Source organism: Artibeus jamaicensis, unplaced genomic scaffold (assembly GCF_021234435.1).
Source record: "Artibeus jamaicensis isolate MK-2021 breed Jamaican fruit bat unplaced genomic scaffold, CSHL_Jam_final contig_415, whole genome shotgun sequence".
NCBI lineage: Eukaryota > Metazoa > Chordata > Mammalia > Chiroptera > Phyllostomidae > Artibeus > Artibeus jamaicensis.
The window spans coordinates 18,632,468-18,649,968 of NW_026521823.1; the positions used below are offsets into that span (position 1 = coordinate 18,632,468).

The 17,501-nt window shown below is 34.7% G+C and overlaps 1 protein-coding gene across 2 annotated transcripts in view; it reads left to right on the forward strand.

Annotated features, from left to right (window-relative positions):
• PIBF1 (progesterone immunomodulatory binding factor 1) overlaps window positions 1-17,501 on the forward strand; it is a 178,698-nt gene that overhangs the window by 97,350 nt on the left and 63,847 nt on the right. For both annotated transcript variants that reach the window (XM_037153253.2, XM_053665641.1), the window contains 3 exons: window positions 1,860-2,010; window positions 6,683-6,773; window positions 17,392-17,494. In XM_037153253.2, the coding sequence (XP_037009148.2) occupies window positions 1,860-2,010; window positions 6,683-6,773; window positions 17,392-17,494 (345 nt within the window). The remainder of the gene's footprint in view (window positions 1-1,859; window positions 2,011-6,682; window positions 6,774-17,391; window positions 17,495-17,501) is intronic.

Below are 17,501 nucleotides of genomic sequence, written 5' to 3' on the forward strand. Positions count from 1 at the left end.
GCTATCAGCAACCATATTTTTTAATGAATTATACCACAATATAATGAAGTCTGTGAAGGCCCCAGATTGTTTCACTGTGTAATGATTTCTTTAAGAAAGAATAACAAGTATCTGGAAAGCACATTCCCAGCCAGCAGGAAGAAATAATGCTTAAATTTGAATTTCCTTTTTCTTACCCAAATCAAGGGCATTAGAAATTATCCGAAAGATATTTTCCCATAGTATTCTTTCTTCACCCTCCAAAGGAATATATTTGGAGGATGGAGTATAGTGTTTAGTTTATTTTGAGGGAATGTTTTAATGGAAATAGTTGGAGGAAATGAGATGGAATAGATTAAGGAAATTAAATCGTAATATATACTTGTTAAAAACTGTAAATAGTTCTTCTGCATGTTCTTTTTCACCTCACAGAAAGCACTCAATCACATACATTTTTACAATGAACTATGTGCCTGTTGGAAAAAATGTTTTCTTCAAAACTGTTAAATCGTAGAGAATTGAGGTTAATTTAAGTTCATACATCTCTATTTCTATGAGCCATTTACTACACCTTTTTTGTTTTTATTCTCACCTGGGGACATACTTACTGATTTTGAAGAGGGGAAGGGAGGGAGAAATGGAGGGGAACATCGATGCGAGGGAGAAACATCGATAGGCTGCCTTGCCTACAGGCCCTGACCGGGCCCAAACGCACACGTGAGACATGTGCTGACCAGGAATCAGACCTGCGACCTTTCAGTTTGCAGGATGGTGCCTCGCCAACTGAGCCACACCAGCCAGGGCACAAGTTTTTGTAACTGTATTTCTTACAGTAGTAATAATATTTTTCAACATTTACTATGTTCTGTGCACTCTGCTAAACTCTGAATTGACCATCTCATTGAATCCTCCAACAATATTTTGAGGTTGACCTAGAAAGAATAAGTAATTGCCTAAGATCACAACTAGTAAGTGCCAGCGGTAGGATTGAAATCCAGATCCTTCTGGCTCCAAACCGTGTTTTTAACCATAATATTCTATTGCTTCTCAGCACTGTGTGAGGAAGCAAGTGTAATACCACTCCTTAATTGAATCTGTACTAATAAATAAACTTTTAGATAATTGGAATGCAATTTAAGCATTAAAACATCCCTTTGCCACTAGAAAGGTCTCCTTTTTTAGTGAAGTTACAATTATCGTGATAGTGGTTCCCAATGAGTTACCATTCAAGAATATAGGACTTTTTGTTCTTACCCAAAATAACTCCATTTCCATGCCTTTTGCATCGTTTTGTGTAATTTTTTATCCTTTCTTTTTATGCAAAGGCATTTTCTGATATAGCCCCAGGTAGCTCTTCCCATGTACATTTGTTTGACTGGCTGCTTTGAAGTTATGATTATTCGAGAAACCAAAAATCTTACTAAAAATATGGCAAAAGTAGGCAAAATAAGTGCTGGTGGGAAACTGAAGGGGTCGTTATGAGTGTGTCTCTGCACATAGCTCCCTAAGTGAAGCTGTTTCTCAAAACGGCTGCGGTTTCTAGATAAATGACCTCCCGGTAAGTGTGGTGTCACTGCATTGTTGAATTCTGACAAGCAAATGCTAGTCTGACTCCCATCACTATTTCGGCTTTTCATTTGTTTTTATTAAATTATGTAATAAAAAAGTGCTTTGTCATTTTCTGTTAAAAACAACTGAATTGTTTTCTGTAGAAATAATTGTATTGTACTTTCTCAGTCATCTCAGTTGAACTACTTTCTCTTCATATCTAAATTTTTAAAAGGAGAGAAAAAAACTAAAAATATTTTTCTATCATGTTTTTGTCTTAACTGTTAACTTATTTAATTCTGCCTTTGCAATTTTTTTTCTTTCACCATTAGGTTTTAACTAAAGAATTTTATAGTCTCCAAGCCTCTTCTGAAAAACGCATTACTGAACTTCAAGCACAGAACTCTGAGCATCAGGCAAGGCTAGACATCTATGAGAAATTGGAAAAAGAGCTTGACGAAATAATAATCCAAACTGCAGAAAGTAAGCCTGCCTCCCAACACCTCCCACACAGCTTTTCGTTTTAATTTTTTTATTACATTTTTAATTAGAACCACCAAAGAACCTGGTAGTGTTCCTTAAACTGCTTTGGTATATTTCTTTCAAATATAATTGGTAACTTTTCTTTCAATTTAATTGTTGTTCAAGTATAGTTTTCTGTCTTTTACTCCCATCCCAGCCAACCCCCTAATGGGCAACTTTTTAAAAAGAATATTTTATATTTTAAACAGTCTTAGTTCCAGTAGTTGAGTTTTTTTTTAAATAGGTTAACTGTGGTAGATTTTATTTCTATTTCAGTTCACTCATTCAGTGTTAACTAAGTGTTTGCATATGCCGGATGTGGGACTGTGGAGTTCGTACAATAATACTTGCTTATAGGGGTTTCTTGTTTAGCTTACTGGGAGAGACAAACATGAACAGATAATTAAGTGAGCTGAGTGCTATTAGCAAGAGATAGGCAGTCCTTGATGAAAGTACAGAAAAGAGACCCTCAGTAAATTCAGCCTTTGTGGCGACAAATACCTAAGAGAGGAGATGACACTTGAATGAGTCTTGAACAACAGATAGAAATTTTTTTGATTGTACTGCGTTAAAATTTTTTACCCTGATCTCTACTTTTATTTTCTGTGTTGCCTCTGACTCTAAGGGGAATATTTTAAATTAACATTTCACCATTGACTATAATGTTTGCTACAGTACATTATTTGTGTTCAAAGGTGAGAAATAACAGCAGCTTTCTTATAAAAGTACATTTAAACATCAATTGAAGTTGACATTACATTTGAATCTAATTGGGGAACATTTTATTGTAAAGACTATATTAAACATATAGGCAAATTTAAGAAAAACTGTTACTTCATTCCTACCATTGTCTTTTTCCATTTTCAATGTCTGAAATTGCAATCGTTTTCAAACTTATCTTTAGTTTCTCCACTGAGTGCGAGTTGTCTTTGTAAAATACAGGTTTGATCATACCATGAACTGGCCTGAATGCCTCTATCATCTAAAGACAGCCTACAGTCAAATTCCCTAGCATGACTTTTTTACCTTTAGACTCATTTATCTTTCTACTTTTTATGCCTTACCATTTCATAGCACATCGGATTATGTTGAAAGTTCTATACTCTTTCTTAGCTCTGTAACTTTGCATATGTCCTTGTATTGAGACAAATTAGTAAAGAGAAGAAACTTCCTCAATCTGATAAAGAAAATCTACCAAAAAAATCCATTGCTAATATCATACCTAATGATGAAATATTAAATTCTTTCCCTTTAAAGGAGATAGCTGGGAAAGGATTTATATTTTCATAGCTTCTATTACACATCGTAATTGAGCTTGTAGCAGTAATATAAGACAAGAAAAAAAAAAGTGTAAAGATCGCAAAGGAGGAGTAGCACTATTTTCAGATTGCCAACCAATCACGATACAGTGACAAGTAAAATTGACAGGTATACTTAGGATTTGTACCTTTTACCATATATAAATTTTATTTTTTACAAATGAACTACAAAGAAAATTGGACTAGTAGTTGATGATTTACATGTTGAACTGTGAAGGTCTGAAGGGCAGATGTACTTTGAAATACACACAAAAAATAAGATAGATTTTTTTTTTAAGATTTTATTTATTTATTTTTAGAGAGAGGGGAAGGGAGGGAGAGAGGGAGAAAGAGAAATATAGGCGTGTGGTTGCTACTCATGCGCCCCCTACTGGGGACCTGGCCTGCCACCAAGGCATGTGCCCTGACTTGGACTCAAACTAGTGACCCTTTGGTTCTCAGGCTGGCACTCAATTCACTGAGCCACACCAGCCAGGGCTAGATTTATGGGTTGATATGGAATGGAACAATGTGTGGTAAATAAATATAGTACAATGTTTAATTTAGAATCCAGATATTGTATATATGGGTATACACTGTTCATTCACCTTTTTCAATTTTTCTATATGTATAAATATTTTTAAATAAAATCTTTAGAAGAAATATAGAAATTACTTTTTATTTTGATATTGTATAAGCCATTTAAAACCATCTAGAATAAAACATATTTATTTGTACTTGGAAGACCAAGAAACTAAGCTCTTCTTTATCCATTCACATTGGAAATTAGAATATTTTTATTATTGTTTAACGGATACTTATTAACTAAAGTTTCAAAAATGTGAGCACAAAACATTCTTTTAGTACTACAATGTGTGAAGTACTCAAGGGATTGCCATCTAAATAACCTCAGCTGACAGAAAGATGGTTACACTCCATTTATTGAAGCGTGACCTTGGCAAATTAAAGTACCCCATTTACACTTGCATTGCTGTTTATAATCAAATAAATGTGTTATTTGGATATTTGAGGGATTTAGTTTTCAACATCTCATCAAGTTGTAAAAAAGACAAATATTATCTAGAAGCTCAATAAATTCAAATATAAAATGAAAACCAGATTTCTGGTTGTCAAATTCAGGGACTCTCTATTAATTCTCATCCTACTTGAAACCTCTGCTTGGCATTTGTCATAATTCTCAAAACCCCTCTCTTGCTCCCTCAATCACCTGCCTCTGGCTTGTTTTCTCTCCCTCACTCTGTTGTCTCTTCTATCTAATAGTTCCCAGGGTTTTCCCCTGCCCTCATTCTCTTGTGTTCTGGGTAATCTTATCTCTTTCCACAATGTCCACAGGTCTGTATGGAGTTCCTGAAGTCATTGAATATCTACCATTATTTATATTTTCTCTTCCCTCCCTGAAACTTACTGATTTTCTTATGTTAATCTGTTAATAAAGTCTGTATAATTACCCAACTGGCTTTTGTCAGTCTTGATTCCTCCCCTATTCTACCTAGTCTAGTGGCCCATCTCACCTTCACCTGTGTGTAGTTGTCTAGAATCCAAGTTCTGTTTTTCCATGCTCCATTGCTACTGTGGACCATGTATCAACTGATTACTACTGCAACTTAGGAGGAGTCCTTGGTGCTACCAATCTAGGCCATCTTTTTCCCCGTTAGTGGAATTTTTTTCCCTACAGTATCAGCATCAACAACAAAAATCTGTTGGTCATGCCACCTACCTGCATTAACTTCTTACTAACTATAAAATAAATTTCATACTCCTTATTCTAGCAAACAAGTCCTATTCAGAGTTAGAACTGAACCTACTTTTGTACTCCAGACTAACTCCAGCCATTTTCTTCACAATTACTAAAACTCCCCACCTCTGTGCCTTTATACACGTGATTCCCTCCTGCGCCTTCTCAATGAATGTCAGTCTTTGCACACCTTCCTTATCCTTTAGTATGAGAAAAATAATGGCACTGAGATACAGTTGCTCTGTGCTTCTAAGACACAGTCACATCTTTTTACTGCCATTTACCATATTGTATAGAAATTAAATCACCACTGGCATAGTTATCCCATGAGTAATTAGTCTAATAACTATCAAACTCAAATTTAAGATGCCCATCGATATCTAACTGATGGTGTCTTAAAGATGTTAACTAAATTTACCCCTTTCCCTTCTGGATTTAGAACTATTTAAGAGAGACAAGAGTGGGCTGGGTATATAACACCAGCTCAGGTTCTGATGGAGGTGAACTGGAGGACTCTGTTTGGATCTGAAGCCGTGATTGCGGATAACACGATTGCCAATGGCATGTATTGCCTCTTGTTTCCACGTCCCTCACAGCTGACAGTTCTGCCCCTGAAAACTAATCTGGGTTCACCTTGAAAACCAGGGACAAAATTGAAGGAAAACACTTGGGAACATTCCTAAAATTTTTACTCCACTGTAGAAGGATAAATCAACAAAGAAGCGCGTATTATAGTGATAGACCTGCATGTAGTCAGCTTCACTTACTAATGGAAAATATGTGGGTTTGTTTCAAATCTGAGAAACTTCTAAGAGTAAGTTTCTTTTTTGAAATTAAAATACTGTTGTTGATGCTTAAAACTACAGTATTGTTAATATGTCATTGACTGCTTTTACTTGAGCTGGTAAATTTATGGCCTTTGGTTAAATTTTTAAATCCCAACTTACAGTCAAATTATCATTTCACTTAAACCTTTTAACTACGAAATTTTAACCTGTTAGTAAAATTCCTTTGGGTAAGTGGTGTGACAACAGCACAATTTAGTAGAAAATAGTTTTGCTGGACATTTTTAGTAATTAAAAAAAAAGAGGCCATCAATGCATTCTTAGTACTGCACATTGTCTAGGCTACAGAGTAGCCTATCTAAGTGCTTACTTTTTTTCCAAGTGAAAATAAAATTGTTCTGATAAAATAATGCACATCCTTTCTAATTAAAAAGTCATTTCTTTATCAAGAAGAAAAGTAATAAGATTGATGTTATTACTTTTTTATAATTACATATTTTCACAGAGAAAGGCTTTGAGTCATTTAGAATAACACATCTGTATTATTATGTTTTATAATAAGAAAAACTGATGTCATATGATGCAATCCTTTATACCTTTTAAAAGGAAATGGAACAAATTCAAACAAGCACATACTCTAAGAAATATGCTCCTGCTTACAAATGGCCAGTTTAAGATTACACATTTTTAATGTCCTTATGCTCTGTGATGCTTATAGCCTCTTTTATTTTTACTTCTACTGTGTTTCTTAAGAAAAAAGTTATTTTATATCATATACTTCTAATATTTTCCAGTTGAAAATGAAGATGAAGCTGAAAGGGTTCTTTTTTCCTATGGCTACGGTGCTAATGTTCCCACAACAGCCAAGAGACGACTAAAACAAAGGTAAAATCGATCTATATTTGTTTATTTATCTATTTGAGCTAAGTGGAATGTCATTATGCTCTTTGATAATGTGCTGAGTTACATAACAAAGTAAAGTTACTTTATTCTTAGCATGCATAAATAGTAAATTGCTCACAAAATAAAACACAGTAAGTAATAATCGTGCATTTTATGATTTATAAGTGAGTTTAATGGTCCATAGAATAGAAGCATACATTAGAATTTTTCCAGAATTAAATTCAGTGATAATGACACCATCTTATTTTCACATTAATGTCAGTTGACTTACAAGTCAAATGCTTTTGTACCAGTAATTTTCAAGTTTATATTAATTAATTATTCTTCTCTTTTTTCCTCTTGTTTTTATTCACCAGCTACATTCCTTGAGATATACCTGAAAGAGCAAAAGAGAGATCAGAATTATAGTATAAATATTGTCAATTGAAATGATAAAAGAGTTTTTAAAGACCAAGAAAAAAATTCAGTATTTATTTATTGATTTCAAAGAGAGAGAGAAACATTGATTTGTTGTTCCACTTATTTACATATTCATTGGTTGGTTCTTTGCATGTGCCCTGATGGGAGATCAAACCCATAGCCTTGGTGTGTTGAGATGATGCTCTACCAAACTGAGCTACCCAGCCAGGGCCAAATCAAGATAATTTTGAAAGATCCATTAGTTGTCTTGGGAGATATTGCCTAAAGCATGCTGAGAGAAAATTGAACCTCTATTAATCAGTTTCCTGGTTGACCTAACTCCTTTAGCTGACCTAAATTCATCCTGCTTTACAAAAACTTCCTGCTGCCCTGTTCACTGTCACGTCAAGTCAAAATGTTTCTTCCAGACTCCTAAGTCCTTCCAGGTGGCTCTACCTCTCCACCCTTAGTTGATTTTTTACACAGAATGAGACTGTTACATATCTCTGCCTGTAAATTTCTGATTTCTTTACACTGTATAATAGAGCATTTCTCTTATCTGATTAGCTCTCATTTCCCAAAATATTTTTCTAGCTAGATGCAAAGTTCCTCAAAGTCAGCAACTACATCTTATTCTTGTTTACTCCCCACTGTCTCTACCTTGTGTGGTACCTGGTAGAACTGTCTCCTCCTGTGAGTATTAGAGGACTCAAACCTGCTTCTGTAGCTTTTATTTTAACATGAATTGATTTAAACCTTTAGAGACATTATACACTAAGAAAAACAATCCATCCTAACACCAATACTTTTGTATAATCTTTGAAGTGATGACCTGGAAAACTGTATGTTTCTATAGCTATCTAAAGTGATGGAAGATACAGACCGTTTTATGAGAAGGGGTGCTTAGAATTTGTCACTTCCTGCTTAAACTAAATATCCAGAAAGTTTTAGATCAGTATAGATTAGTATGAACTACCCATTTGTAGCTGGAATGGTTCATTCTGTCTAGTAAATATATAAGAATTTCTAGATCATGTATTATTTGAAAAATTGGTTATAGTCCCATCCCATTCTTCCCCAAGGCCCTCCAAAGATCACTTGAAGGTGACCTAAGATACTTTGTAATTTTCAGCATATCTCTGTTTCTGAGCATTGTGCTGCCTACAGAGGATTAAAAACATAGGCTTGTGGACAAGCGGCTTCTTTATCAGTGGTAAATGATCACTAAAATACCAAATACTGAAGTTTGAAGGAACAAATCCATTCTCTTCCCTATTTTATTTATTTTCATTGATTTGAGAGAGACATCAATTTATGTATTCCTTGGTTGCTTCTTTTATGTGCCCTGACCAGGAATGGAACCCGCGCAACCTTGCAGAATTGGGACTGTGCTCTAACCTTCTGAGTACTCAAGCAGCACCTCTCTTCTCGATTTTAGCATCTGAATCCTTCAAAAGCATCTTGTCACAGAAAAAAAAAAGAGAGAGAGAAGAATTTTCCTATTTCAGCTTCCCTTCTTTAGCTCAAATACTGACTTCCTCCAAAATGAAAGCACTTGCTGCTTATTTTTTTAAGAAATTTCCCAAACCAATGTTGATTTCTTAAAAGAGTAAAGATTTAAGGAACCACAACTGATTCATATTCCAGTAATGTTAACTGTCCAAATACTTCTAAAAAAATGTCCAAATACTTCTGAAGATTTTATCACTGAGCTATCTCTGTGCCTTGAACAAGTGCCTAATGGGCACACTATTAATATCTCCTACCAGCTGGTGCCAGGCATTCTTCTCATGGTGAACCAGAGGGTTATTTTGAGGAAGTGCTTCTCAGGTCATCTAAACTGAGACAAGGGAAAGTAGGTCTTGATGTGCAGAGAGGGCATTTATGCATTCCTCTGCCCATCCATTCAGCAACTTGTATTGAGTGCCTACTGTATGCACAAAATTGATCAGTGGCACAGAATATTCCTGTTGACGGTCTGATGCACGTCCAAAGGTTGCAGAGTCCATGTTCGATTTCTTAACGGATATCCACCAAGAAGTCAATAGGTTTGTGCTCTGTTCACGTTTAATTTAAGGTAAAAGCAATATGGTCTCTGAGAGAATCTATATTTAATTTTCACATTTGAGTTAAAGCAGTGGAAACTTAAGCTGTATTGTAGAACAGCTCAGGTAGAACAGTAAGTGAAATATTTGCATAATGAAGTTTTCATTATACCCTAGTTTTTACCAAAATATATTAAAATGTCTGAGGAACTTATTTTCTAACTACTACATCATGTATCCTGTTCATACTAAATTTAATTTAAAATCTCATATATTCAACAACCAGATTTAGTTATTTCAGTAACACTTAATGGGGGGGTTACTGATTATAAAAATAATATAGGTTTATTTTAGAAAATTAGGAAAATTCCTGATAATTTTGCCATTCAGAGATACTATTCAAAAGTATACACAGATACATGTTTTGCTTACATATTAGGATATTATTATCGTATACAGTTTAGAACTTTTTATTTTATAACTCTACCCTGAACGTATTTTTATGTCATTGAATGTTCTTTAAAAATATAAATTTTATTGGTTACACGAAACTTTAATTTTTAGGCCTTCTGTTTTTGAGTGCCATTTTGCTGCTAATAAATTGGATAACCACTGAAATTTTTTACAAGTTGCCTATTGCTACCCAAGCTATGTCATGATATTAAAATGAGAAAATGGATGCATAGTTCAAAGTACCTGGCATAGAGTTCAATAAATATATGTTTGTTGTGCCAATTAATGTTTCTCTAAGTAAATTACAGTTGATTTTAGAGCAAAAGTCAGTGTTCAAAAAACTTTGACTAGGCACAATTTGAGTTTTTATTTGTAACAATTTTGTTTTAAAACTTTAATGAGGCCTCTTGAAATAATTAGTAGGGACACACCCTGTTTATGAAACTAGTTTTGAGATTCACTTTCTTTGATACCAGTCAGTTTTTTAAGACATACTGTAATGCCAGTCTTCTATAAAGAAGTAGCAAAACTAACTTTTCAAAATTAGTTTGAAAAATAACTTTCAGAAATGCCTGTAAAACACATTGTAATTAGTAAATAAGGTTACTCGCATTTTGAAGTTTCAGTACAGATAGAGACAATAACTAAATATTGTGTTAAACTCTTTCTGACCAACACTGTGGAAAGTTAAAAGGGCTTATACAATTAAAGTAGATTAAAATAAAATGGGCCCTTCTCGACCTGACTAAACTTGAGAATCTGAAGTAATGTTTTTGTTTCGGTCATGATTAGTTTGAAAATAGCAAACGAGATTTTCTGGTTACATGTTTTGGTTCTGCTCCTGAACCGGGGTGACGCCCAGGCCCTGACATGGTCTCAGTGTGCGCTGCTGTTTGTTTTGGCAGCTCCGGCCCGAAGAGACTTCCCTACAGGTTTTCCAACCTTTCACATTGCAAGATTCACTGCAGACTATGGGCCTTTTATTTGGGTTTCTGTCTAGTTTTATAAAGTACTTGAAGCTGAAATTTTCACAGTTGATTGAGCTTCGTAATAAAGGAAAAAATAAAGCAGGGGAAACTTTTATTTCCTCTAGCAAACTTTTGTGCATTACAAAAATTTGTTTTCCTTTCCTTTGTTCTCATATGTATTTTTTCTCTTACTTTTTCTTTTTTAATCCTCACCCAAAGATATATTTTTATTGATTTTAGAGACAAAGAAACATCCATGTAAGAGAGAAACATCAATCGGTTGCCTCCTGTGTGTCCCCCGACGGGGTATTGAACTCGCAACCTTTTTTTTAAAGGGAGGGCGCTTGTGTGTGGAATGAAGCACCAACCAGCTGAGCCACCTGACCAGGACTGAGTTCTTATTTTGGTCCTTAGGGAAAGCTGTGCTTATTGCATATGAGTTGGTTTCAGGACTGGTCCTTTAAAAAGTGAATGCTAGTCCGTTCGTGACCAACTTGAAAGTTCAAACCTGTGAATATAACTATAGAAAGACTCGTATAACATAGATAATCAACATGAGACCACTGTGTAGTCCTCAGTAACTACCAATAGCGGGCAGTGCAAGGACCAACATGAAGCATTCTGAAGCTGGAATCATGCTGGCAAATGTGCCCATTTTAAGAAACATTTATTTGTGCCATGCTTATAGAGACAGAACTCCGACCTGCTAGAACTGAAAAAGATTCGAAACACCAACTGTAAAGTTTTGATAATGTCCAGGCCTCCGTTTTGCTTTGACCTCTTTGCTGTAAACAAAGGTCTGCCATGCTCACATTGGCTGGGCTAATTACTATGAAATTGTATGTAATTGGATGAGCCGGCCGTCACTGGCAGATCCACAGGAGTAACTTTTATGTGGAGTCCAGAAGTGGTGAGAGAGCAAAGATACAACTCTTCACCGAATAATTGTACCAGGTAACTGGTGAAATTTTGGTTTAACATTTAAATACAAAACCATGCTCTGTTGTATTAGTTTCAGTTGATGTGAATTGTAATCTTTACAGGTGAAGATCACATGGCAATTCATAGAATTACAAAGAAGAATTGTGTGTTATACCTACTTGAGCATCTCAGTAGATAGCATGTAAAAGCAGTGCTTTCTTGAGTTCAGGGTGTTCTGTGCAAAAAGATAAATACATAACCTTTAGCAAGAGTCATCTTCCCAGGCTGTATACATAGGTACTCATAAAGAATGTGGAAAGGATTTGTCTTTGTTTTATATGCATTGTATTTAAAAAGACATGCACTCTAATTACAGTTCTTCCTGTCTTGCTTTGAATTTCAGTTACACTAAACTCCCCCTCCTCTCTTCCATATCTAATATCGAACATTTATAACAGAATCCCCCTATAACAGCAGATCACCCACTACAACCACATGCTACATGTAAAGATTTAGGAGGTCAGTCATGACACACGGGAAACGGCTTGCCTCGGGTGTGGTGGCACCTTGGGCCACACACATAGGACTCCAGTTGTGACGCATCTAAAATGCAATTTGTACCTCTCAGTTTTTCGGGCCAGGTAGTAAGCAAGCACTTTTCTTGGCTGACGGTCTAATTAAAGAGCACCCTTCTGTGTCACAAGATGATTTTATTGAAGTTGGGGAGATGATCCAATGTTATTTATTTTACAAACGTATAGGGAAGCCTCTTCGGTGGCTCCTCTCGGCCCTCCCCTCACCCAGACCCCCCAGCAATCCCAAGTTGCTGCAGGGGCCGTTCCCTCTATGGAAGCACCGGCCTGAGGGACACAGCATATTCAAAGTTTGGTTCCTTTTCAAAGCCAAACACCCACCTGACTAAAATCCTGAAAGTCTGTAGTGTAGCACTAAATTGAAATTCAAGTCGTGAATTTGATAGTGGATTTTAGTATGGTTGTTGAACATATGATCTCATGTTTTATAACTAGAGGTGAGTTTTTACTTTTTAAAAAGTTTTAAGAGAATAATTGTAAGTTTCTGTGCAACGAAGTGGCTAATTACTGTTTAAATACAAGAAAATAATGTAGCATCTAAATCCAGAATTTTCTTACCTCTGGTACACTTCATATTAATTACCTAATATGTATTGAGGGGTTTGAACCCTGAGTTTTATCAACTTTTCTAGTTTTATTTTATTTTTATAAAATAATTGAAAAAGAACCAAAAATGAATTCAAAAGTCACCTCAGTAGATCTTGCCCCTTCTTCATTTTCCCCCACAATGAGACATTTTGGAAGACATTTTGAATCCAAATGTATTACAACCGTTTCAAGTTTACTGTTGGAAGCTGAGCACCTGCAAGGGCCTCGTTCCACGTGGTTCTCCAAGTACGGTCTGCAGACTCACTTCTCCCTGTGTGGTCAGAACAAAATAAATAAAAATTCCTGTCTTTGGGGAATGCTGTAAGTAGTTTATGAGAATTTAAACTTGTTCAGTCTTCTAAGAGGAATGTTTGAAAATTTGTAATTCATGCATGTTCTAACCCAGTCATAATACTCTCTAGGAAACTCACAGTATGAGAAGTACAAAGTTGTATGCATGCAATTATTTAGAACTTTGCATAGGCAAGCCACTGTTGTAAATACTCTAATTTGATTGTCTTTTCTCGAGACAAGACCCTTATTAAGATACATATTTCAAATTTTCTCCTCTTCCACAGGTTGCCTTTTCACTCTCTTGATGGTGTGTTTTGAAGCACAAAACTAGTTTTGATGCAATTCAGTTTATCTAATTTTTCTTTTGTTGCTTGTGCTTTTGGTGCCATATCTGTGGATCCTTTGCCAAATGTATATTAATGAAGATTTACTTCTCTGTTTTAGCTCTTCTGTTTAGGTCTTTGATCTACTCTGAGTTAATTTTTTCATATCATGCGAGATAAGGGCTTTGTACTATTTTTAGTGTAGCTACTAGAAAACTTTATATTACATGTGTGGCTTACATTATATTTCTTTTGGACAAAATTGGTCAACACCATTGGTTTCCAAACTTTTTGATATGAATCTCCATTGGAAAAAAATTGATCATGCACCCACCAATATACATGTATTTATATTTATTTATAGATTACATGCATTTATTATTATATGACTAATACATTACACATTATAATGTGAAACTACACAGAAAATCAAAACTTAAAGATGTATAATATTAAAATAAATGTAAATAATATTTTCCACACTCCAACAGATTATTTTGCACATAACTACTTTTGGAGTCCACTGGTCCAACCTACGACCTTAACCTTCTAATTGGCTCACCTTCTTCCTTCGGAGACATCCTCCACAATATTGAAAGAGGACTCTTTCAAGTGCAGATCCGATCATGTCATGCCTAACCAACTTAAGGATAGAATTTGAACTCAGCTTGTCATACAAAGCCTTTCATCACATAGCCCTGCCTGTATCTCTCTACCTTCAACCCTCACTACACGCCGTATGTTTTATCCATTGATAGCATACTGCTTACGGTTTTCTCCAGCAGATCCTCCTCTACTTACACTTTTTCTTCTACCCAAGATGCTATTTCTCTGCTTCCTTACCAGACTGATCAGTATTAGTTTTCATTCCTGTTGCCCTTTCATGGTATTTAGCGTACTGCAGTAATTTTTTTACTTGCCCAACTTTCTCAGTAGAATGTTATATCCTGCAGGTACAAAGTATATATTCCCAGTACCTGCATAGATTATAGGAATTTAATAAGCGATTGTTAAAAGAAAGTGCTCATGAATATCTTATTGAGTTAATTAATGAATGTTTCTTCTAATTCAACCTGCTTTTCTACAATCATTGATATTCATGATCAAGGAAAAATTGCTAATTTGCTTTTTTATCATTTTTGTTTAATTGTAAGTATTATAATGATGAAAATTATACTTCTTGATTTTTTTCTGTAGGTTCTATATACTTAAATATATAATTTTTAAAGAAAAAATACAATATGTTTTATTCTTACTGTTTCCTTTTTTTTTCTTTTTTCCCCCTATGACATCATGGGTTAAATGGATCATTTAGAGCAACCTGAGAACTTAAAATAATTTCTGATATTTCTATGAGATGTGTTTTGCTATCCTTATAAATGACTTAGTGAATTTTTAAAATATGATCAGTGGATCGATTGGAGACCAGTTGTACCACAGTATCTTTCCTATTATACTAATTATGCATCGTAAATGACATCAGCTTTCATAATAATAGTTACAATCATTCCCTTCAGCACCAGTTCCTAGAATGTTGTTCTCAGTAAAATAGTACTATATGCTAGTAATCAGAACACTTTCATGAGCCCATTCAAAAAACCCTAAGATATCTTTCTGTATTTATAGTTGGTTTTTATCATTCAGAATCCTCTAATTAAAATCACAGAAAATTTTAGTAGAAGGAGGTAGCCCTGACATTAGAACTTACGCACCAGTATACCCAGAATTTCTTCTTGGCCAGTGCGGCTCGGTTAGTTAGAGCATCATCCAGTAAATGGAAAACTGAAAGGTCTCTGGTTTGATTGCTGGTCAGGGCACATACCTAGGTTGTGGGTTTGGTCCCCAGTCAGGGCAAAGACAAAAGGCAACCAATGTTTCTCTCTCATATCAATGTTTTTCTCCCTCTCTCCCTCTCTCTTCTCTCTCTAAAATCGATAAGAACATCCTGGGGTGAGGATTTAAAAAAAAAAGAATTAATTGAATTTTGTGTGTTTGTCACATGGTATTTTACATTGATAAGTGGTGTCACGCCATATTTGCATAAGAGCATTACACAGTTTCCAAACAAACCAAAAGGCATTCAAACCCTATGCACTACCTTACATTTTTAAACTGGACATTTTCAAGTCATTGTCTTCTTCAGAATGTAGGTAATGGATGACCTTTGCATCTCATTGTTTTCTTGTATCCCTTTTTCTTACATTTCATCTAATCTGTGACTGATTCTGTGCCATAGCATGTGATGGTGTTCATTTTTCTGTGCTGAGCGTTATATAAGTGTGGTCTGTCTTCAGTGTGCATTTATTGAGAACTTACTATGTGCAAAAAGACCCCAATGCTGACTTTTGTGGGAGACAGAAATGTGAGAAGACTTATTTCGACCATATGAGAAGGGATGAGAGAAAAGGAAAATATAAAAATAATGTCAAGATTTTTCAGTTAACCTAAAAAACACAAAGCTAATGATGTAAATACAGATGTTTGCAAACATTTTATATAATTAAAAGATTTAAAATGTAAACTTAATATAAAGTTACCATTAATACTTACTTTATTTGCAGAGATCTTATTTTAGGCTCGAATTTGAGAGAACTCGGTATATTTTTAGATTAGGAGGTGGGAAATGGGCTATCCAAAAACTGTAAACACCTTACAAAAATCTGTAAGGACAGAAAGGGGTTCCCTAGGTCCTGGTGGGGAAGATGGGAAATGACACTAATGGGTACAGATTATCTTTGTGCCTAATAAAAGTGTTCTATTGTGAGGTCATAATGATAGTTGAACAGCTCTATAAATACACAAAATACCATTGAGTTGTACACTTTAAACAGGTGGACTTCATGGTATGTAAATTACATATAAATGAAATTTTACATCAATAAAGATATATTTTGTAAAAAATTATTGTCAAAAAACAGTGTCTTCTCCATCTCTAACTTCAGCAGATCATCATTAAGGCAAAATCATATGCCATTTGAAGCTACCTAATGCACTTTATAAGCTTTTACCAGAACTCATCATTTTTGTTTGGAAAAACAAAAAAAAGTTCTTAGAAATAGATGTATAAGAAGATATTTAACATTATTTTCAGAGTTTTGTCTGCATTCCTTTATCTTATGTCAGAAAATGGAATTGTTTTTGTCCTATAGTTTTATTTTGAAAGAAAATATTGTACTTCTCTTTGTGGTAAAACATCCTGTCTTCTTGGATTCCAAGAGATTTTGCAGGTGAGGCATCACCAGGTCAACTCACAGCAAATGAAAATGTGATACATGTGAAATTTGTATGTGTTTGGAACTGCAGGGAGAGCATTGGAGCAACATACCTTCTGAACATAACTAGGCGTTTTTAAAAGAATTACGCCACTGCCTCTCCCCTCAGTACTTAGGAGAAATGAGTTTATAGCCGAAGTTTGTTTTTAATCTTGTCTCTTAAAGTGGAATTAGGACATTTCATATTTAATGTGATTTTAAATTCTTAAGTTAACCTAAATTTAAAGGTTACACTCAGTACAATAGACATTTTCACTTTTTATGTATATTTTCCACCTATCGTTTCAATAAAAAATATTGTTTTGTATTAGAAAATGCATCGTGTTGTCTGCAGTAAACACTGATTCTTTTCAAAGTGCACTTTATTACTGTTTCAACTAATTGCTTGATTTGTTCGTAAATGGGAAATCTTTGTAAAAAATGGAGTAAAGCTGTAAATTGCTATCTTGTGGTCTTTTCAACCAAGCATCATAATGTAACGAGGGTAGAAACCATTACTGTTCTAATCAATATATCGCAGTTATGGGATTACAGAGATTTTAATGTCACTTTCAAAATTCTAATTGTTGGAATATTGGTCTTTACTGTTGACATCTGAAAATACGCTTTGCTACATATTTTTTCTGTTAATATGTAAGTATTATTAGGAAATAGTAGATCAATTTTCAAGCAGACAACACATTTTGAATATTTTAGATAGCTTTCCTCTTTTCTAATATTAATTTTTTTATTTCATTTGCCTAGTGTCCACTTAGCAAGAAGAGTACTTCAGTTAGAAAAACAAAACTCGTCGGTTTTAAAAGACCTGGAACATCAAAAGGACCAAGTAACACAGCTTTCACAAGAGGTAAATA